The 23,687-nt window shown below is 41.3% G+C and overlaps 1 protein-coding gene across 2 annotated transcripts in view; it reads right to left on the bottom strand.

Annotated features, from left to right (window-relative positions):
• Nucleotides 1-23,687, bottom strand: part of GLP1R (glucagon like peptide 1 receptor) — a 118,862-nt gene that overhangs the window by 69,613 nt on the left and 25,562 nt on the right. For both annotated transcript variants that reach the window (XM_081854190.1, XM_081854191.1), the window contains exon 2: nucleotides 552-648. In XM_081854190.1, coding sequence (XP_081710316.1) covers nucleotides 552-648 — 97 coding nt within the window. The remainder of the gene's footprint in view (nucleotides 1-551; nucleotides 649-23,687) is intronic.

The raw sequence follows: 23,687 nt of genomic DNA, 5'->3' as shown, positions 1-23,687 counted from the left end.
AGGTCCACGGGCTTCCGCACCCGTGGTTTTTGAGGGTCCCCGCGTCGCTGGCGCGGCAGGACCCGACCCCTGTCGAGCAGATTCCCTCCGGAGCTCGGAGGGAATCTGCCATTCGACTATGGCGTCAACCCGGAAGTCCCGATGCCGACTATTGTTTTTGTTTCTGACTCCCTCCCACATCCCACACAACATCCCCTAATTTTAATCAGACTATTGACTCATGTAGCTCAGTACTGTTCATTTAGACCAACAGTGAGTCTCCAAGGTTCAGAAAGACATCTGTTCCACTACCAGCTGAAGATAACAGGGATGGAACATGGAACCTTTTGTATGCAAAGCAAGCTCTACAACTGAACTACAGTCCTCTTCTAGCTGGGTGAGGCTCACACTCTATAACTTAGCAAAATTCATTTTCTTCCATTGTTAGGAACTTGGCCCTTCAGGACACTGCAGACCAGGTTGCAGAAACTAACAGGAAGGGGAGATGAGAACTGTAGCAGTATGCAGTTAGGATGCTCTTTGGGAGTGCCATTTGCGCTGAGCAGCCTTACCTGCCATAAGAGGGGGTGTTTCATGGAGATACTCCAAACACTGAAGCCGATATTCTTCCCATTTCTGCTTCAGTGAAGGAAAGGAGAGCTGGGGTCTCTGGAAGGAAAGAAAATAGCATCTCAGATATGTTGTTAACCAAATCCAATTATTTAGTGATGGGTTTCCTGTGCATTAAAACATAGTAAACAATTTTACATCATGGGATCAAACTCCCCAAACTAGCAACAGCTCCCAAGCGTTAGGAAGTAGCATGTAAAGAGACCAACAGGTATTCACTGAAATATTTTGCATTTTTGCTATACAATAAACTACAAGCCCCCCTTTTCCTGCTTTTAGAATCAAGACGACACTGGCAACCACTTTAAGCCAATGCCCATACTGGCCTCCCTCATAACAATCCTCAATGCTTTGTTGCTTGACACATTATTCCTTGTCGACATCTGGCAGGATTTATGAGAATTATACATTGTTTTCATCACAATAGGCCTTCAATCTTCTGTAATAAATGAGCTGTCCTTTCAAAATCACTCTCTAGCTTGTTGTGAACCCACAACAATGCCAATACCAACCTGCCCCCCTGACAATGGCACCAGGGCCCTCATCCAAGATCACTGGTTATCACTAGCCCCAGACGTTGAAGACAACCCCTTCCCCATTGCCAGGCTCCTGCCTACACAGACAGTCAGATACCCCAACCACCCCTCCATGCCAAATTAGTGAAGGTGGAGAGGCCTCTGGCTGAGACACTGTGCAGGAGAAGCAGCTTATGCCTCAATGCATGGGAACTTAACTGGGTCATGACTCCATGAAAGGAGAAGCCTGAGTATAAACAGAAGCAAGCCACTGTGTTCATCCATGTAGAGCAGTGGTTCCCAATTAGGTAATTACTGAGGACCCCCCTATTTTTCAAAAGCCAAGCCACTGACCCCCTACTTTTGAAAATGTTGATCACTCTGTGGTATTTACCTGTGCAAAGCAAATTTTTGAAGAAAATGTGGGGTAGCCCCTAAAAAGCGAATATTTTAAGTATACTTTAAAAAAAAGACTATAAAATTTGTGATATTACCACAAATTGCCCATCCCCAGACAGTAGGAAAAACTTGTCTCCATTGCTCCACTACAACTGAATTTAAAAGGCAATTGTGTCCCTAGCTTGCAAGTGTTCTGTATGGAGAAGGCTTTTTATATGAGAGAGTATTCAAACATGCTATTCCTTACTTGTAATCCAAGTTGGTGCATCTTAGCAAAACTTTGCAGCATATGGTTCTGCTAACCGGGGGACCTTGCACCTTCAAGACATAGGTGAAGGCTTGCTCAGGGCTTGATGAAGTATTGATGAAGAATGAGTAGAAAACAGCTGGAGTTTTGTAATGTTGATAAGAGGAGGAGGAAGAGGAGGAACCTTGAAGAAACCAATAAAATTCTTATTTGCATTGGCAATGAGGAAGGATCAGGAAAGGGAGAAGGAGGCTCAAGAGGGACCTATACTACTGAAGGTGTGACTAGCCAGATTTGTGCCTAATCTCTATTTAGCAGTCTCTAGTAACCTTGGTAGTAGTAGAGGAAACACAGGGTGACAGAACAAACCTTCCCAGTTAGACATTCCTAACATTAAGACACATTCCATGGACTACAGGTTTTTTTTGTCTTGCTCCTACCTCCCCATCCCCCTTTTTCCTTTTGTGTAATGACTTTTAAACTGTGAGCTTGAAGGCAGGGGTTGTCTTTTTAAATTTTAAATTATTGATATGTAAGCTTTTATATCTGAGGAGCAAGGTAAAGAAAATATAAATGTTTAAATAAGTTTGGTAGGTATGAACACATTTTGGCACATTTTGCTGCCTTCTCTTGTACCATCTAAAACAAACGTCCATAAAACTAAATTATGAACTTAAAAATTTACCATCCTTTAAATAACTAATGGCCCATCCAAACCATCTTCAGTAGTCTAGGCTGGATACTTAAGTAGAAGTCATAAAATCATCAGCAGGAACCTAATTTTGCAAAATCTTCCACAAAGCTGCCGAAATGTCTCTTGACCACAGTTGTTGATACAAGTCTATACCCGCAAGCAGAAGGATTAACAGCCCTTGTAGTTTTATTTTAGCAGTTTGAATTGAAAGTTTGGGGAATACTCTGTCTGCATATCCATATTTTCCTTTTGGCAGGAAAAAGTGGGGAGGATATTTGGTGGAATAAAAATCCCACATTCTTTGTATATAATTACACACATTTACGTTTGGTTCCAGACATTTGTATTCATATATAAACATACACCAGGTCCCAAAATCTCAAAGACCTCCATGAAGGCTCAAGCATAATTCTCTAAATTTCATGCCAAAGTGCGTAACATACGCATTCATCTCTTGCTGCCCTCATTCTCTTCCATTACTGCTGTTCTTACTATCAAAACTTATATCAACCTTGTACTTAACTCTTTGTCTGGTAGCAATACATGAGCAGGGGGTGATCAGGATGGCAATGGAGGCACAGATTGCTCCATTCCTTGTTTGCATGATAGAACGTAATTTATTAGTACCCTTCTACAAGGTAGTACCTTTCCTCGCTGCCAGCCTCTTAGCATTCTAGTAAATTATTTTTCAAGCTACTAAGGGAAGCTAGTTACAAGAGATTGTGATGGCCACCAACTTGTATGACTTTAAACAAGGATTAGACAAGTTCATAGAGCAAAAGGCTATACTGTAAATGGCTACTAGTTATGATGGCTAGGTTCTACCACCACTGTCAAAAGCATTTCCAAGGCATACTGATCCATTTCCAAACCATACTGATTCTGATCTTTCAAGCACTGAACACCTTGCTCTGTGGCTAACTTGAGAAGTGCCTCCTCCACTCCAAGCCTAATTCTTTGATCTTTTTGGATTCCCTGTTCTGCATTCACTACCAACAAGTTATTATGATTTCTTTTGAGAGTATATTGAAAAGGAGGGTGTGAATGTAATAAATAGGAACACACATAGTTGGAATTTTAGGCATGCAGCCCAATCCTATGCACATTTACTCAAAAGCAAGACCCACCATGTTCTACATAAGTGGAGTATGCTAATAAAATGGAAGAATGCAATGATGCACTCAAGCTAGGACTTAAGGAATTTAGAACCATTAAAGCCAAATAATTTGAACCTACTTCTTTTTTTGCTGTGTGGTGTTATATTTTCCAACGCAAGTCAGAAGCAGAGGGGGAAGTCAGGAGAAAAGCAGCAGTTATTTGAGACACCTAATGGAGAAAAGATGCCTGCCCTTCTGTGACAAACAAGCCAATGGCATTATAAACCATTATGTTCAATAACAAATATGCTCTCTGGGAATCATAAAAGGGAATGCAACCAACTTGCCTGCACACAACACACATGTTTATTAACTGCCTTTATTTGTGCAGTTTTTAATGGTAATTACAGCCTTTATCTTGTCGATGCAAAGCTCCCCCTGGTCTAAATCTAATCCTTGGCAGAATAGCTCCTGCTGGCACCTGTATTTCACCCACAGATCCAACTCAGGAATTAAAATTCAGTAAGTGTAGATTTATATACAAAATTTGTGTGCAGGCTTAGCTTGTCTAGGAATGACCGCTCCCCACTTAAAACGGGGGGCGCCTTTTGCGTGGACGCGTGCAGCCCTGGATCTGGAGTGGCCCCATCAGCATAGGCTTTGCCTTCCCTCAGGTGGGATACCTGGAGGTCCCCGCCTACCCCAGCGAGTTGTCCAATCCCACCTGAGGGAAGTGTTGCCAGGGAAACCAGGCCAGGTAAGGGGAGGGATTACCTGCCCACACAATAGAGGGTGGATCTTAATTGTTAATCCTCACTTGGTGTAGATTTATATACAAAATTTGTGTGCAGGCTTAGCTTGTCTAGGAATAAAACACAGCCCTGCTACTCATTAAAGCACCCTAACATGGATGCAACTGCATGAAATCATTTTAGTGTAGGGATATATTTATTTATTTATTTTAATTTAAATGAATTGGTGAAAGTAGTCTTCTACCCAGGGTAGGTGTTTTTAATACCTACTATGGACTACTTGAATTGTGATACTCGAATTTTTATTTTTAAATCCAAATAATTTTCCCAGACACTTTAAAGTATTTTTTATATGCAGGGAACCACACTTTGATGTTACTCAAACATGCAGTACCACTATGAACACCACCTGTGGAAACAATGGCATGCAATCCCCTACTAATGTTTAAAAGTCTACCAGATTTCCATTAACTCTTATACGAGCTAAAGCGGAAGTATTCATTTCAAATGTACATTGCAGAAGGCAATTTTGAGCAACTATCTGCATAGCACTACTCATGCTAAATGAGTAACTCAGAGTAAGTAACCCGTTCTCCTCCCTTTTTGGCTCTCTCATTGGCATTATTGACATCTCATTAATTGAGACCCATTGCACAAAGTGATAAGCTTTGCTAGTTTTTCTCTTTCGAAATACAGTGCTACCTTTAAAAAATAAAATGAAAGCTTATTATCTCCTTAATTTATAAAAGACAGTTTTAATTTTTTTGTACATTTTTTTCTTTAAAGAATACTTCATACAACAAGTCTGTCCACCTACTAACCAGAATTAGATACCCATATTTGTAGCAGTTTTTATACACTATGAGAAGGCAGGCTTTGGAAAAGTTATTAGCAAACTGTAATAAGAAAATAATCAGACATGTTCTCTTGTAAGAATGTCTAATTTGTGGGATTTGATTTAAATAAAAACATCCTGTTCCAGTAAGACAGACAAATGAAACCCAAAGGGACCAGAATTTATTGGCTTAACCACATGTGCACTTCATATAATGCTTTCAGACACTATACAGATGTTAAAATCAAATGTTTTAAACTTTTATATTGAAATATATAAAAGACAAAACATATAATAGACACTACTTCATACAGGAAGTACATATAAAAATATATTAATGGAGGAGAGAGACAGTGAGGGAGATACATTTTCATTGTATTCCAATGATTTATAAATAAATCCCACATTATCAACAAATATGATGAGCATTGCTTAAGTGGGTCCTTACTGACAGAAGCTCACTGTCAGTGAAACTATGGAAGGCCCTGAAAGATTTCTAATAGAGTGCAAACTATTTACCTAATTTGCTGGCATTCGTTAAGCAGGTTAGATATTGTTAACTTATTTCAATGTAAATTGGCCTTTGAAAGGGATTATGAGTTTGTAGCAAATTAAGTGTGACTCATGGGTAGAGCCATTGAAATTAATGGGCATGGCTTAAGTCCACTGATTTCAGTGGGTCTGTTCCAAGTATAACTTAAGTTGGATACAACTCTGTTTTATTCTGGTTTTTACTAGTGCACGGTAGCCACACTATATCTCTGGAGAAATAATCAGATTACAAAAAAATACAAATCAATCAAATCATTGCATGGAAGATTTTTTTAAAAATTAATTCATGCTGCGCTAAGTACATACAAACATCATATTTTAAATACATTTGGCACTGGCAGAGATGTATAATCTGTTAAATCAACCATCTATGAAAGGCTGCTTCACTGGTTATAAAATTTATACACAGCTAATACCTTGTAGTTTCCTGTCCTCTTCAAATGCAGTGATGGGATATATGCAACCTCAGCCTTCCACATGCACTGCGACTTGAAGATTTTGTATATCACATGGCAGGACAGAGTTTCAAACAGAGATGTGCTCTCCCAAGCTCACATTCGCAGCATGTTCACACTCCTGTCTTAGCACTGTCGGCACTGGCTTGGTCATTTCCACAGAATGGAAGATGGCAGGATCCCCAAGGACGTGCTCTAGGGGGAGCAGGCTTCCAACATCAGGCTTGTGGGCAGACCAACTGTGCGTTACAAAGATGTCTGCAAGCTGGCAACATCAACCACACTGTGTGGGAATCCCTTGCAGTGCCTGGAGACCGACAGTCAGGTTGTGAATTCATAGCAGTGACCAGAGGAGGAATGACCACTGGGAGGAATGAAGAGAGAAGAAACACTATGCTGCATCTGCAGCAGCACTACTGGATACCTTCATCTGCCCCAGCTGCAACAAAACATGTCTCTTCTGTATTGGTCTCTGCAGCCACAGCAGACACTGCAACCTTCCAACAGCTGGACTTCATCCCCTACCCCAAGTGAACTTCTCCATTGTCTCCCAAGACAACGGATGCCAACAACAGCTCTCATCATCTCTGTTTGTTAGCCATGATGGTTGTGGCTAGTTGGAGTGCAACAACATCTGGAGGGCCAGAGGTTCCCAGTCTCTTCCACAGAGCATTGTGTAGTTTGCAAACACTCAGTTTCCTGTCATTATAGAATCATAGAATCATAGAATCACAGAGTTGGAAGAGACCACAAGGGCCATTGAGTCCAACCCCCTGCCAAGCAGGAAACACCATCAGAGCACTCCTGACATATGGTTGTCAAGCCTCTGCTTAAAGACCTCCAAAGAAGGAGACTCCACCACACTCCTTGGCAGCAAATTCCATTCTCAGAGGGCATCTCAGTTTGTAACATTCCCACATAGGAGGGTTTCTTGGTGGACCTTATTCAGCAAGGTTTTCTGGAAGTCTTGAAATGTTAAAGGTTCAACAGCTGTTGAGAGCCTAAACAAATGTTAGGTTAGAAGTTCTGTCTTCTGTTTATTCAATCCTTTTACTCAAACCAGTTTATGATGCTTTTAAACTTCCTGAGTCAATTTGTGGATTTCCAAAAGGTTTGATGAGGGCTCAGAATGTGTCCTGACTGAAGGAAAAGTAAATAAGGGGTGGGTGGGGAATTCTAACCAGCCTGAAATATATAGCATCTGCTCATGTAAGCAGAAATGAGACCCAGTCACACTGGTTTCAGGCATCACAATGCTCCCTCACGATACTGAATAACAGAAGATGTTTTGAATGTGTATTTCGTGAAGATGAGCAAATACAGTAAAATGAATACAGCAAAATGAAACTATGCAAGCAAGAATAAAAGACGCTGTGTGAGTAGCAGTGGGATGCCATCACAATGCAATGCCATCAAATAGATGAGACAAGTACAAATTCGTTCAAATTGTGCATGGCACACACAACTAACTCATTTTGACAATATAATTAAGTGCAATTAATCTCTGGATAAATTACCCCACTCAACAAAGATCTGAAGCAAGCATCAAATGTACATTTCTTGACTGTAATAATCATTTGACTTTAGATGGCAGCCTGGGTGACAGCCACACGAAGCACACTTGGCTCATTTAAAAACTTTAAAAAACAAAACACTGTTCAGTATCGAAGAATGGATTTTTAAATTTATTGATACATTGCACGCAGGGAGGTCAAAGTAAGTTGCCTGATTCTATGAATCCCCTACCCATTCCCCAAGAAAGATTCAGAAGGGTTTGTTTCTTTTCCAGAGAGTTGCTTCTCCCCTGCTCCTAACACACTTAGAAAACAAGCCAGGAGGAAGCCAGAACCTGGTTTATTCTTAATTGCAAACCTGGGCTAATGGTTTGTTTCTCTCCAAACAAATCATGAGTAGAAACTAAAGTTTGTTCTTGGGTTACCATTCATGGTTTGTTTGGAGAAAAAGAACATAGGTTCTTTTAAACACTTTAAAACTATGTTTTAATACTGTGTGCACACACCAAGCCATAATCAAAGCAAGGTCCACAAACGTTTTGGTTGCTTTCTAAAATAAAGTCATCTGAGTGGAAACACTATGTGCTACTGAGCAAGTCAGACAACCATGTTCCCTAAAAAGCTTAGTGACCTTTTGCAACCACCAAACAACAACTTCGGTGGTCTTAGGCATTCTGAAAGAATCCTTCATTAGAATACTCCCACAGTTTGGACCACTGAATATATAAAAACAGTCAATGGAAAATCCATTAAGTGTCCTTATCTGTTTGAAAAACCTAGTTCCTGGAGCTCCATCTTGTGGTAAGAATGCAAAGATCCCTTACTCACACCCTGCAAAACACATAAAAAAAGAAAGGAACAGCAGGGCAACTACTTTAAGGCAAACAGAGCTCAGCCGGCAATGACAGAATAAAGAACTTCTTCAAGTTGCCAGTGAGGATTTCTCCTAAATTTCAGAATTCAAAATACTGTACTGTCAACTGTTATTCTAATCATTAACTTGTGTAGTTTTCTTCTAACTTTGAAGCACTTGCAGAAATAAAAACTGCAATTCTGGTGGAAAGTATCTACTTATTGGATGACTGGATTATGACATCATCATTCAGCTACCGGGGGGGGGGGGAATATACACAGATGTTAAGTTGGGTTTCCACTTCTTTTTTCATAGCTTTGCTACCACCTTACAATGATCAAGTTGCAGTCTTTAAGGTGGGAAGAAGATAGGGGCTCTACTGCTGAACTGGACTCACCCTGCATCTTTCTTGCCTTTCTTGCTCAATCTGCTGTCAGGATTCAGGCCACATAAAATATTGACTGGCCACAGCAGACCTTTTGAGAATGAGACAGTTGCAGGGCGTGTTATGGTTCTTGTTCCTCTAACCAACCCATTATTCAACTGAAAGCAGTTATGGAACCAATATTGAAATCTGAGCATTAAGGTTTCTCTCCATTGGGGTGTAATTTAAATCAAGCTGGTAGTAACTGAAACAAATTCGGAAAGGGCTCTTGTTCTCATGAGGTGACCAAGGAATCAGAAGAGCATCAAGTCATGCCACAAACCTTGACAGTAACCAGAACAGACCTATAAAACTATTAGTTCACAAACATTAACAGAAACACATTTAGCATCATGGAATGAGTCCTTAGTTGCCATTAAACAAGGATTGGAAGATCTCAAATTTCTCTAGCTGCTGCAGTTCAATTGGGAGCCACACAAGTCCAAAATTCAAGGGAAGAAGATCATCACCTTTCTACTCAGATAATGGAAAACAAGACACATTTGCTTCACATTGTAGTTGCTAGCACTCTATTAGATTTCAAAGAAAAGTGTTTTCTCAACCTTTATTTCAGAGTAGTTGGGAGATATTGTGGTGGCTAGACTTGTGGCTTGCAAAATATACTTACAAAAAAAGCATAGCCGCAGTTCCACCAGTCAGAGATGGGACCAGATTGTGGGGAGGGGGGGGGGCAATTGGAAATAAAAGATTAAACCAGGAAAACAGGAAATTAGGAGGCTATACACTAGGGACATTAGCTATGCAAATCTCTTCCCCGTAGATTTAGCAAATTGCATCATATATAGAACACCAAACATAACAGGTAAAGTTGGGTGGATTTACCTTACGATTATTTTTGTTCCCATGCCTCAGCCTAGAGCTATGAGACACTTGGGAGCATTATTTTGCTTGCATCTCGTTTCCCCTCCCCACCTCCAGATTCTTCCAGAATTAGTGTGATTAGTTAATCGGTTGATGCACAACTGTATTTCATGCCTCGGTTCTGTTTTGGAGTCGTGTTTCTTTTAGGATATTTCCTTTAACTGGATGAACCCAGGCACCAAATTAATATTCCCATACTCCCTTCTAATACTGAGCATTTGGCAGATCTCAGTTTGCATGTGCATATAAATGTATAGGGAAGAGGTGGTGGTGGTGTGATCAGACACCAAGGGGAATCGAGCCTGTGATGGTGAGAGAGAATGGCAGTTTACTGACCTGCTCCATCCAAATGTCCTGCTTCCTCCATCACACAGATCCAGGGAATTCTGGTCTTTGATCAACAGAAGGGTGAGGAAATACCCAAGGGCAGTCATCCCTGCACCGACATGGGAATTGTTCCTGAAGAAATGCTTCTCACAGGCAGATGCTCCCTCCGACCACCTGACGCATCTGTTTACCCACCTACCTATTTGGCCTTCCACCGATCCTGACGAAATAGCCAAGCTAATAGCTCAGCTGAAACCGGGTAAAGCCCCAGGGCCCGATCTGATCCCTGCTGAAGCCATTAAACTACACCCAAAATGGTGGGCTGGCATCTTGGCCAAAACCTTCGATGCAATCAACGCTTCTGGCCTCATCCCCAAAATATGGAAGGAGGCCATTAGAGGTTTATCATAGATTAACTCAACAGCCAACTCAAACAGAACTTATGCTGCTGTCACCAAAGGCGTTTGTTTCAACTTCAAGCCAGGGAGTGGGGTACGGAAAGAGAATGATGACACGCTTGGGCCAAGTGCTCACCAAGGGCACCAAGACACAACAGCAGAAGCTTCTGCAATGGGGACCTCTCAGTCAATGATGGTGGACCCTGTGGTGGCAGGGGTTACGAGAACCTGAGCTTGACATCTACCCAGGCTGTATTACTCACTATGTCAGGCACTCTGGAGCAAGAAGAGAATTTTAACCCACAAAGTATGAGCCTATTGATAGCTAACATCTATAGGTTGTGATCAGAGGATAAATCCTGAGACACTGACAAAACATAACTCCGACATTGTCCTATCTTGGTCGTCTCAGTCACTGAGGCAGCTATAGCAAGTGTCACTGTGCCCAAGTCAACAGCAGTACTAAATCAGATTGTATGTATTTCTCTCCAAAACAGAGTTCTGAATATGCCGGCTTCTCTCAGACTGACTGCATATGCATTCGGTGCAAGCCCATATTCCTAAACAGATAAGGATTGTAGAAGCAGAGAAAAAACTAATGTGTTCCTGGAATTTGGCTACCTTTTCCAATATATGCAATGATATTGCTAGCAAGCCACAGGTGTAAGTTGGGAAACTGTGTACGTGCAGCTACTCACACAGAGTCAATTAAGGTTTGGCAGACAGCCAGAAGGCAATCTGAAGGAGTAAGTCTGCCTGGAGATAACAGAGGCATAGAAACAGCTCCCTGACTGGTCAAGCTCTCCCAAGGGAGTGATAATTAATGGTCTACTAACTGGTAGTTCAGGAGTTCAGTTGTTCTGTGTCAGTGTAGGAGTTGTGAGTCGTGTATGAGAGAGCTAGCTAAAGATCCGTGTTCTGTTCCTGTAAATAGTCCACTGTATATAATAAACACCTAACTATAAGTTCCTGGTTCCTGCTTCGTCTATCCTGTCTGCAGCCAAGTTGCCAATTGCTTCCGTGGATTCTGCGTTTACTCTGCTAGGTCTGGCTAAGGTCCTGCAACTAGTCAGAAAGTTGCGAAACACCAATAGGTTTTGCCAGTAGTGTATCTGTATTTATACCCAGTCAGTACCATCAGCCCATCTAGCTTAGTACAGTCTGCACAGGCCAACAGCAGCTCTACAGGATTTCAGACAGAGGACATTCCCAGCCTTAACTGGAGCTGTTGGGGATTCAACATGGGACCTTCTGCAATGAGGGAAAATCAAGTTCTGTGCTGTGAATAGGTGCTAGATCATTTCCGTTATTAAGAAAATATTTTTAGTGCATAGGGTCAGAGTAGATGCAAGACACATGAAAGTTGTGCAAAACAGCACGCAGACCTAGTGGTGGGAGGAAAAAATCCTTAAATAAGAGACATGGGGGAATGATTAATGGACTTTAATGTCTGTACACTAATGCGCAAAGCATGGGAAATAAACAAGATGAGCTTGAGCTCTTGGTACAGCAAACTAAAAATGACATAATAGGCATCACTGAAACCTGGTGGGATAAGTCCCACGACTGGAATGTAATAATGGAGGGATACAATCTATTTCAGAGAAACAGACCAGACAAGAAAAGAGGAGGAGTGGCGTTATATGTCAGGGATGTGTATACCTGTGAAGAGATCCAAGATTTAGAACCTCAAAGCCAAAGTGAGAACATTTGGGTCAAAATTAAGGGAGAGAAGAATAACAGGGACCTCATTGTGGGAGTTTACTGTAGATCCCCAAGCCAAACGGAGGACATAGATGATGCCTTCCTGGAACAGATGGCCAAGCATGCAAAAGGAAGGGAGATAGTAGTAATGGGGGACTTCAATTACCCAGATATTTGCTGGATGTCAAACTCAGCCAAGAGCATAAGGTCAAACAGATTCCTCACTGGCCTTGCAGACAACTTCATTGTCCAGAAAGTGGGAGAAGCAACAAGAGGAACAGCCATTTTAGATCTGGTCCTAACCAATGTTGATGACCTGGTTAGTGGGGTAGAAGTGGAAGGATCATTAGGCGCGAGTGATCATGCTCTTCTGAAGTTTACTATACAGCGGAAAGGAGCAGCCAAGCATACTAGGACTCAATTTCTTGACTTTAAGAAAGCCGACTTCATAAAACTTAGGGAAGTGCTGGGTGAGATCCCATGGACAGTAATACTAAAAGGAAAGGGAGTTCATGATGGCTGGGAGTTTGTTAAGAGGGAGATAGTAAAAGCACAACTTCAGGCAATACCAATGAGACGGAAACATGGAAGGTGCCTAAAGAAGCCAGGGTGGCTATCTAAAGAACTTTTAACTGAGTTAAGATTAAAAAAGGATGTGTACAAAAAATGGAAAAGGGGGGAAATCACCAAAGAGGAATTCAAACAAATAGCCAGCACGTGTAGACACAAAGTCAGAAAAGCTAAAGCACAGAATGAACTCAGGCTTGCTAGAGAGGTTAAAAGCAACAAAAAAGGCTTTTATGGGTATGTTCGTAGCAAAAGGAAGAACAAAGAAACAGTGGGGTCACTCAGAGGAGAAGATGGTGAAATGCAAACAGGGGACACAGAAAGGGCTGAACTCCTCAATGCCTTCTTTGCCTCAGTCTTCTCCGATAAGGAAAACAATGCCCGACCTGAAGAATTTGGAGCAAATGATTCAGCAGAGGAAACACAGCCCAGAATAACTAAGGAGATAGTACAAGAATACTTGGCTAGTTTAGATGTATTCAAGTCTCCAGGGCCAGATGAACTGCATCCAAGAGTATTAAAAGAACTGGCAGATGTGATCTCAGAACCACTGGCAGTCATCTTTGAGAATTCATGGAGAACAGGCGAAGTCCCGGCAGACTGGAGAAGGGCAAATGTTGTCCCTATTTTCAAAAAGGGGGAAAGAGAGGACCCAAATAATTACCGCCCAGTCAGTCTGACATCAATACCAGGGAAGATTCTGGAGCAGATCATTAAGCAAACAGTCTGTGAGCACCTAGAAAGGAATACTGTGATCACCAATAGTCAGCATGGATTTCTGAAAAATAAGTCATGTCAGACTAACCTGATCTCATTTTTTGACAGAATTACAAGCCTGGTAGATGAAGGGAATGCAGTGGATGTAGCCTACCTTTATTTCAGCAAGGCATTTGACAAGGTGCCCCATGATATTCTTGTAAAGAAGCTGGTAAAATGCGGTCTTGACTATGCTACCACTCAGTGGATTTGTAACTGGCTGACTGACCGAACCCAAAGGGTGCTCATCAATGGTTCCTCTTCATCCTGGAGAAGAGTGAGTAGTGGGGTGCCACAGGGTTCTGTCTTGGGCCCGGTCTTATTCAACATCTTTATCAACGACTTGGATGATGGACTCAAGGGCATCCTGATCAAATTTGCAGATGACACCAAACTGGGAGGGGTGGCTAACACCCCAGAGGACAGGATCACACTTCAAAACGACCTTGACAGATTAGAGAACTGGGCCAAAACAAACAAGGTGAATTTTAACAGGGAGAAATGTAAAGTATTGCACTTGGGCAAAAAAAATGAGAGGCACAAATACAAGATGGGTGACACCTGGCTTGAGAGCAGTACATGTGAAAAGGATCTAGGAGTCTTGGTTGACCGCAAACTTGAGATGAGCCAACAGTGTGACGCGGCAGCTAAAAAAGCCAATGCAATTCTGGGCTGCATCAATAGGAGTATAGCATCTAGATCAAGGGAAGTAATAGTGCCACTGTATTCTGCTCTGGTCAGACCTCACCTGGAGTACTGTGTCCAGTTCTGGGCACCACAGTTCAAGAAGGACACTGACAAACTGGAACGTGTCCAGAGGAGGGCAACCAAAATGGTCAAAGGCCTGGAAACGATGCCTTATGAGGAACGGCTAAGGGAGCTGGGCATGTTTAGCCTGGAGAAGAGGAGGTTAAGGGGTGATATGATAGCCATGTTCAAATATATAAAAGGATGTCACATAGAGGAGGGAGAAAGGTTGTTTTCTGCTGCTCCAGAGAAGCGGACACGGAGCAATGGTTCCAAACTACAAGAAAGAAGATTCCACCTAAACATTAGGAAGAACTTCCTGACAGTAAGAGCTGTTCGACAGTGGAATTTGCTGCCAAGGAGTGTGGCGGAGTCTCCTTCTTTGGAGGTCTTTAAGCAGAGGCTTGACAACCATATGTCAGGAGTGCTCTGATGCTGTTTCCTGCTTGGCAGGGGGTTGGACTCGATGGCCCTTGTGGTCTCTTCCAACTCTATAATTCTATGATTCTATGATTCTATGAATGCCATCCCCAACTTGCTATCCATGGGGTCACGAGAGTCGGACACGACTAAACAACTAAACAACAACTCTGTGGCAGGAGTAGCTCAAACCTCCCAGGGAGTAGAAGGAAGAAGGATCCATATTCCAGTTTCGTCACTAAAGAATTATCCACTTCTCTCCTGCGAAACTGGAGAAGACAGCCACACATATCATACACAGTCACTCTGGACAGGGACTACAGAATTTCTAAGCTTTCTGTACCTCTCTGTATATAGTTCAAATGACTGCTTTTTGACAAATAAGCTAGATTTTGAGCAGAAGAACAATGTCTAACAGAAGTGTAACTTTAATGATCTCATTCAAATAGTGAGAAATTTAAATAATCTGGCATGCATATGCAAAGGAGCTAGCCAGCTGGTAAGCCAAGTTCACATTTAAATATGCATTGCTAACTGCTACATATGGATAATTCTAATTAAACCAAGAAGCACAGTTCTGTTCAGAATTTCTGATTCCCAAGATGAACACTGAAAAGTTGACATTTATTTCAACTATTTATTGCCCACTCTTCGTTCTAACAATCCCAGAGCAGGGTACATAAAAGGAAGACCCAGCATGCACAACAAAACACAGATATATCTCTTACGTGCAACAGCAAAAAGAACTGGAACAATAATGAGCAAATGGGCTACAGGTTGCTTGTGCTAAAAATAAACATAATTTGTTATCTAGCAATAAATCAATACTATTTTCAGTAACCATTCTTAGCTATTCCAGAAGAATGGGGTTTTTTTGGGTAACTTATACCAGCCTTCATTCACAAGGATTAGGAGGAAAAAATGTTGAATCTTAAAATTAATATTAGAGGTTAAGTGTCAACTAAGGGATTGGCTCTTCTGGACGGATTCCAGAAGGGACCTGCAACTAATTAGAAACACTGATTTCCCCCCTTGATATCCAAGAGGAGATGGAAAAATGTCGTATTGTGAACTACTGAAATCTCAAGATCTATTTTTTAAAAAAATATATTTATTTGCTTTTACAGAAGATAAAAACATCAAGAAAAAAACAAAAAGAAAAAAATTAAAAATAGAAATTCCAGCTTTTACATTGATATTTGCAAAACTTTCTTTCCTGACTTCCTCCCGCCTCCCTTTTTTGTGTTCCTCTTTACTCAATCAGATACAGCAAATCCTTACCCACTTTCAAAGCTCATTTCTGATTATTAAAATCTTTCTATTATATCTCCAATCCTTCCTCCTTATGTTTAAACACCTTTAACATATTATTTACTTTTGACATAATATAACTTTAGTCTTTCACCTTTTTTCAATTACATTTTTACATAACTTTTAAACCTATATCACTAATGCCGTATTATTTTTAAATCCAACATCGTTTTAGCATTCATAAACTTTACAGTGTTTCTGTAGATAGTCTTTAAACTTCTTCCAGTCCTCTTCCACCGCTTCTTCTCCCAGGTCTCGGATTCTGCCAGTCATTTCTGCCATCTCCATGTAGTCTATTACTTGCATCTGCCATTCTTCCAGGGTGGGCAAATCTTGTGTCTTCCAATACTTTGTGATAAGTATACTTGCTGCTGTTGTTGCATACATAAAAAACGTTCTATCTGTCTTTAACACCAATTGGCCGACTATACCCAAGAGAAAGGCCTCTGGTTTCTTAAGGAAGGTATATTTAAATACCTTTTTCAGTTCATTATATATCATCTCCCAGAAAGCCTTAATCTTCGGGCACGTCCACCAAAGGTGAAAGAAAGTACCCTCAGTTTCTTTACATTTCCAACATTTGTTATCAGGCAGGTGATAAATTTTAGCAAGCTTGACTGGGGTCATGTACCACCTATAAATCATTTTCATAATATTCTCTCTTAGGGCATTACATGCTGTAAATTTCATATCGGTGGTCCACAACTTTTCCCAGTCAGCAAACAAAATGTTATGACCTATGTCCTGTGCCCATTTAATCATGGCTGATTTAACTGTTTCATCCTGAGTGTTCCATTTCAACAGCAAGTTATACATTCTTGAAAGAATCTTAGTTTTAGGTTCTAACAGTTCTGTCTCCAGTTTCGATTTTTCCACCTGGAAGCCCAATTTCTTATCCAAATTATAGGCCTCTCTTATTTGATAATAGTGAAGCCAATCTCGCACTTTGTCTTTTAATTTCTCAAAACTCTGCAAATTCATTTTGTCTCCTTCCTGTTCTAATATCTCCCAATACTTCGGCCATTTGGCCTCCATATTGAGTCTTTTCAGAGCCTTCGCTTCCATGGGTGACAACCACCTTGGGGTCTTATTCTCCAATAAATCTTTGTACCTAATCCAGACATTAAACAATGCTTTCCTGACAATATGGTGTTTGAAGTTTTTGTGCACTTTAACCTTGTCGTACCACAAATATGCATGCCATCCAAAAGCATTATTAAAGCCTTCCAAATCCAAAATGTCAGTGTTCTCAAGAAGTAGCCAATCTTTCAACCAGCAGAATACTGCTGATTCGTAATAAAGTTTAAAGTCCGGCAGGGCAAACCCCCCTCTTTCCTTCGCATCAGTTAATATTTTAAATTTTATTCTGGGCTTTTTGCCCTGCCAGACAAATCTAGAGATTTCTCTCTGCCACTTCTTGAAACAATCCATCTTGTCCACAATCTGTAAAGTTTGAAACAAAAATAACATTTTTGGCAATACATTCATCTTTATAACTGCAATTCGACCCAATAAGGAAAGCTTCAAATTAGACCATATTTCTAAATCTTTTTTAACTTCTGACCAACATTTCTCATAATTGTCCTTAAATAAATTCAAGTTTTTAGCTGTCATATTAATCCCCAGATATTTCACTTTCTTAACTAAGGTCAAACCTGTCTCCTTCTGAAACCTTTCTTTTTCAGTCTGAGTTAAGTTTTTCTCTAAAACCTTCGTTTTTAACTTGTTCAATTTAAATCCTGCCACCCTGAAATCTCAAGATCTAGATTTTGTAACAAGAGATGTTTACATTTCCTTGGGCTATATGTATGCATTAGCAGAAGTATAGGGTTATTGATAATAACAGAGAATGAAATAAAAGTTTATCCCTTTCTACAATTATTGTTGTACAAAGCCTGAATTGAACCCACAACAAATATAGGTTATACTTTGTTAAAGTGTGTCAGTCAAGTGTAGCTGGTAAACTTGCAACCTGGGGATTCATAAGGCTGGCACTATAAATGGATAACCTCTGCAAAATCTAAAATTCCTGGCAGATTATTCTAAATAAATATTTTATTTCAAGAAGGTGACATTTCAGTTGCTCTTGTTCAGTACAGATGTTTCAGCAGCATCTTTTTAAAATGTATTTGTAGATGTATTTCTGGTTATGCTAACCATGCAGCAAGTACCCAGAGAGCTAAACTTCACCTAGGACTTTAAAGGATTCCATAAAAGCAAACTGATAAGAGGTCACAATGCCACCCACTTCAGATTTCCTGCCCACACACCTTCTTTGATCCTTTTTAGCCAGCAGCAACAATAGCTTAGCACAGTTCAGAGAATGTCATTGTTTCAGTACAATGCCAGAGAGCCCAGAAGATTTGCATGCCTGTTGAAGGAGAAAGTGTACCTTTACATTCCACATGTGGAAAGGATCTTTGAGAAGGAGGGAATATATTGCATATTTTGCTCTGGGCATCCCCCAATAGGCTATCCCCTCTTAGGCATTGGCCAGTGAGAAACATGTTTAAAAACTGGACAGGCACCAATTTGGAAGGTTCAATACTTCTTTTATTTTTATAACACCGTGAATCTGCATTGAAGAGGAGGACAGAGGAGAGGCCCCTGCCTTGCGGAGCTTACAATGTAAAAAAAATGGCACAGAGAAAACAAAGGAAGAGGAGGAACGTGGAGGTAGGGAGAAATGGGGAAATGAGTTATCAGTTATACATGACACTTTTATATACGCACACACTTAGGGCTTGGTTACAGAGTTTGTTGCCTGTAGGCAGCACAGACCCTCCAAGTGTCCCTATTTTCCAGGGACAGTCCTGGATTTACAGAAGCCATCCCAGTTTCTGATTTGGAATTTACTGCTTTTCCTTAGAACATTCCTATTTTCACCAGAGAAGTGTTGGAGGGTATGGAGTTATGTGGCCCCTGAGCCAAGGAGATAACTAACTATACAAGTTACAAGTTACTTTAGAAGACATCTGAAGGCAGCCCTGTATAGGGAAGTTTTTAAACGTTTAATGTTTTATTATGTTTTTACATATGTTGGAAGCTGCCCAGAGTGGATGGCAACCCAGTCATATGAAGAAATGTTGGAGGGTATGGCAATAGCGCCCCTTCATGGATCACTGCCTTGTCGTGGCGAAGAGGCTTGAATAACTCAGAGAAGCTATGAGCTATGCTGTGCAGGGCCACCCAAGATGGACAGGTCATAGTGGAGAGTTTTGACCAAACGTGATCCACCTGGAGCAGGAACCGGCAAGCCACTCCAGTATACCTGCCAAGAAAACTCCATGGACAAAGACAACAGGCATATAAAAGTTATGATGCTGGAAGATGAACCCCTCAGGTCGGAAGGCGTCCAACATGCTACTGAGGAAGAGCGGAGGACAAGTACAAGCAGATTCAGAGCTGATGAAGCGGCTGGGCCAAAGCCGAAAGGACGCTCAGTTGCGGATATGCCTGGAAGCGAAAGGAAAGTCCAATGCTGTAAAGAAAAATATTGCATAGGAACCTGGAATGTAAGAACCATGAACATGGGTAAGTTGGAGGTGGTAAAAAATGAGATGGCAAGAATAAATATTGACATCCTGGGCATCAGTGAACTAAAATGGACGGGAAAGGGCGAATTCAGTTCGGACGACCGTCATATCTACTACTGTGGGCAAGAATCCCGTAAAAGAAATGGAGTGGCCCTCATAGTCAACAAAAGAGTGGCAAAAGCAGTACTGGGATGCAATCTCAAAAATGATAGAATGATCTCGATACGAATCCAAGGCAGACCTTTTAACATCACAGTAATCCAAGTATATGCACCAACCACTGGTGCTGAAGAAACTGAAATTGACCAATTCTATGAAGACTTACAACACCTTATAGAAATGACACCAAGGAAGGATGTTCTTCTCATTATAGGCGATTGGAATGCTAAAGTAGGGAGTCAAGAGATAAAAGGAACAACTGGAAAGTTTGGCCTTGGAGTTCAAAACAAAGCAGGGCAAAGGCTAATAGAGTTCTGCCAAGAGAACAAGCTGGTCATCACAAACACTCTTTTCCAACAACACAAGAGACGACTCTACACATGGACATCACCAGATGGGCAGCATCGAAATCAGATTGATTATATTCTCTGCAGCCAAAGATGGAGCAGCTCTATACAGTCAGCAAAAACAAGACCTGGAGCTGACTGTGGCTCAGATCATCAGCTTCTTATAGCAAAATTCAAGCTTAAACTGAAGAAAGTAGGAAAAACCACTGGGCCGGTAAGATACAATCTAAGTCAAATCCCTTATGAATACACAGTGGAAGTAAGGAACAGGTTTAAGGATTTAGATTTGGTGGACAGAGTGCCTGAAGAACTATGGATGGAGGCTCACAACATTATACAGGAGGCAGCAACTAAACCCATCCCAATGAAAAGGAAATGCAAGAAAGCAAATTGGCTGTCCAACGAGGCCTTACAAATAGCGGGGGAGAGAAGGCAAGCAAAATGCGAAGGAGATAGTGAAAGATACAGGAAATTGAATGCAGATTTCAAAAAAATAGCAAGGAGAGACAAGAAGGCCTTCTTAAACGAGCAATGCAAAGAAATAGAGGAAAACAACAGAATGGGAAAAACCATTCTGTTCAAAAAAATTGGAGATATGAAAGGAACATTTCATACAAAGATTACCATAATAAAAGACAAAAGTGGTAAGGACCTAACAGAAGCAGAAGACGTCAAGAAGAGGTGGCAAGAATACACAGAGAAACTATGCCAGAAAGAAATGGATGTCTCGTATACCCCAGGTAGTGTGGTTGCCGACCTTGAGCCAGACATCCTGGAGAGTGAAGTCAAATGGGCCTTAGAAAGCACTGCTAATAACAAGGCCAGTGGAAGTGATGGTATTCCAGCTGAACTATTTAAAATTTTAAAAGATGATGCTGTTAAGGTGCTACACTCAATATGCCAGCAAATTTGGAAAACTCAGCAGTGGCCAGAGGATTGGAGAAGATCAGTGTACATCCCAATCCCAAAGAAGGGCAGTGCCAAAGAATGCTCCAACTACCGCACAATTGCACTCATTTCACACGCTAGCAAGGTTATGCTTAAAATTCTACAAGGCAGGCTTAAGCAGTATGTGGACCAAGAACTCCCAGAAGTGCAAGCTGGATTTCAAAGGGGCAGAGGAACCAGAGACCAAATTGCAAACATGCGGTGGATTATGGAGAAAGCTAGAGAGTTCCAGAAAGACATCTACTTCTGCTTCATTGACTATGCAAAAGCCTTTGACTGTGTCGACCACAGCAAACTATGGCAAGTTCTTAAAGAAATGGGAGTGCCTGATCACCTCATCTGTCTCCTGAGAAATCTGTATGTGGGACAAGAAGCTACAGTTAGAACTGGATATAGAACAACTAATTGGTTCAAAATTGGGAAAGGAGTACGGCAAGGCTGTATATTGTCTCCCTGCTTATTTAACTTATATGCAGAATTCATCATGCGAAAGGCTGGGCTGGATGAATCCCAAGCCAGACTTAAGATCGCCGAAAAAATACCAACAACCTCAGATATGCAGATGACACAACCTTGATGGCAGAAAGTGAGGAGGAATTAAAGAACCTTTTAATGAGGGTGAAAGAGGAGAGTGCAAAATATGGTCTGAAGCTCAACATCAAAAAAACGAAGATCATGGCCACTGGGCCTATCACCTCCTGGCAAATAGAAGGGGAAGAAATGGAGGCAGTGAGAGATTTTACTTTCTTGGGCTCCATGATCACTGCAGATGGTGACAGCAGCCATGAAATTAAAAGACGCCTGCTCCTTGGGAGAAAGGCGATGGCAAACCTAGACAACATCTTAAAAAGCAGAGACATCACCTTGCCAACAAAGGTCCGTATTGTAAAAGCCATGGTTTTCCCAGTAGTGATGTATGGAAGTGAGAGCTGGACCATAAAGAAGGCTGATCGTCGAAGAATTGATGCTTTTGAATTATGGTGCAGGAGGAGACTCTTGAGAGTCCCATGGACTGCAAGAAGATCAAATGTATCCATTCTGAAGGAAATCAGCTCTGAGTGCTCACTGAAAGGACAGATCGTGAAGCTGAGGCTCCAATACTTTGGCCACCTCATGAGAAGAGAAGACTCCCTGGAAAAGACCCTGATGTTGGGAAAGATTGAGGGCACAAGAAAAAGGGGACGACAGAGGATGAGATGGTTAGACAGTGTTCTCAAAGCTACAAACATGAGTGTGACCAAACTGCGGGAGGCAGTGGAAGACAGAAGTGCCTGGCGTGCTCTGGTCCATGGGGTCACGAAGAGTCGGACACGACTAAACGACTAAACAACAACAACATGGCAATAGCGGGCAGCACAGTGGCACAGGCAGAGTGGCCAATCAGTGCTGAGCTCCCTGTTGCTCTCCCTTTTGGTCACTGACATTAACAGTACTGGGAAGCCTGGTGAACACCACCACCCTGTCAACCACTACCCATGGGGAATGGGCACTAGGGGACTGAACCAAAATTTTCAATAAAAAGGATGGAGAGAATTCATTATTGCTGTTTTATTTAAAAGTTCACATTCCAATAAAATAAAGCCCCAAAGGAAAATCTCACCACACAGTAAGTAATTCCTATACGCCTTTTTAGATTATAATTTTTTCCTCCATGCCCACTGAACAACCAAGATCTATGGAGAACCATAGAAATTGCTTGGCATGTTTTGCCTAGAGATAGTTAAAGGAGGCATTTAATTGCAGTATTCAAATACCTGGAGAGATGTCACACAGAAGGACCAGACTTGTTCTCTACTACTCCAGAACAAAAACCAAGTCAATGGGTGGAAATGGAAGGGAAGAAGACTCTTGCTAAACATTAGGAAAAACTCCCTAAGAAAAGCTGTGGAGAAGTAAAAGCAGTCTGCCATTGGAGGTATGCATTTTTAAGCAGATGCTGGATGGGCTGTTGTTGGGTCTGCTGTCCTTGTACCCTGCACTGAGAAAAGGGTTGGACCAAATGACTTCAGAAGTCCCCTCTAACTCTTAAAATTCTATAATACCCTTTGTATAATGATCTGTGTGAATGTGATCATTTGGGCTCATTATAGGTAGAGTATCAAAGAGAGAAGAGGAATGCCCTTTTTGTCCTCACCATCAACTTACCCACCCTTCAGGTTTCAAGTCCTCAAAATGTCTACAACAGGTGTGTGGAGGGGGAGGCAAGCCAATGGATGTAATATCCCTGTTCCCTCCATCATTCATTATTCCCATGCATCATCACGAATTTTCACATGTCCCCACTCACTACAAAGAGATGTTCTACGTCAGATCTCCCATGAAGACAAGTGTAAGAAAGCTGCCGTAAATCAAGTAAACAACTTATTTCTATTGCTATGAACCTAGTGAACCTGGTAACAAACGGAGACACACTCCAAAGAGGGAGGGAAGAGACTTGCTGATTTTTACTTAAATGGAAAGATTCTCAGAGCAGGGAAAACAATTCTCAACTCTGTAGCCCCTTGTCAAATGACATTAGATTATCCTGCTTTCACTGTTTACTCATTTCAGCCACACCAATATTAAATTGTTAAAAGTAAGTTAAACAGAGGACACAAGGCAGTAAAAGAATAATCACAAAGCTATTAAACATAATCTCT

This window comes from Podarcis erhardii, assembly GCF_964252035.2.
Source record: "Podarcis erhardii genome assembly, chromosome: 3".
NCBI classification, from domain to species: Eukaryota; Metazoa; Chordata; class Lepidosauria; order Squamata; family Lacertidae; genus Podarcis; species Podarcis erhardii.
Note: the sequence above shows the minus strand (reverse complement) of the source record. Positions and strands in the feature narration are given on the sequence as shown.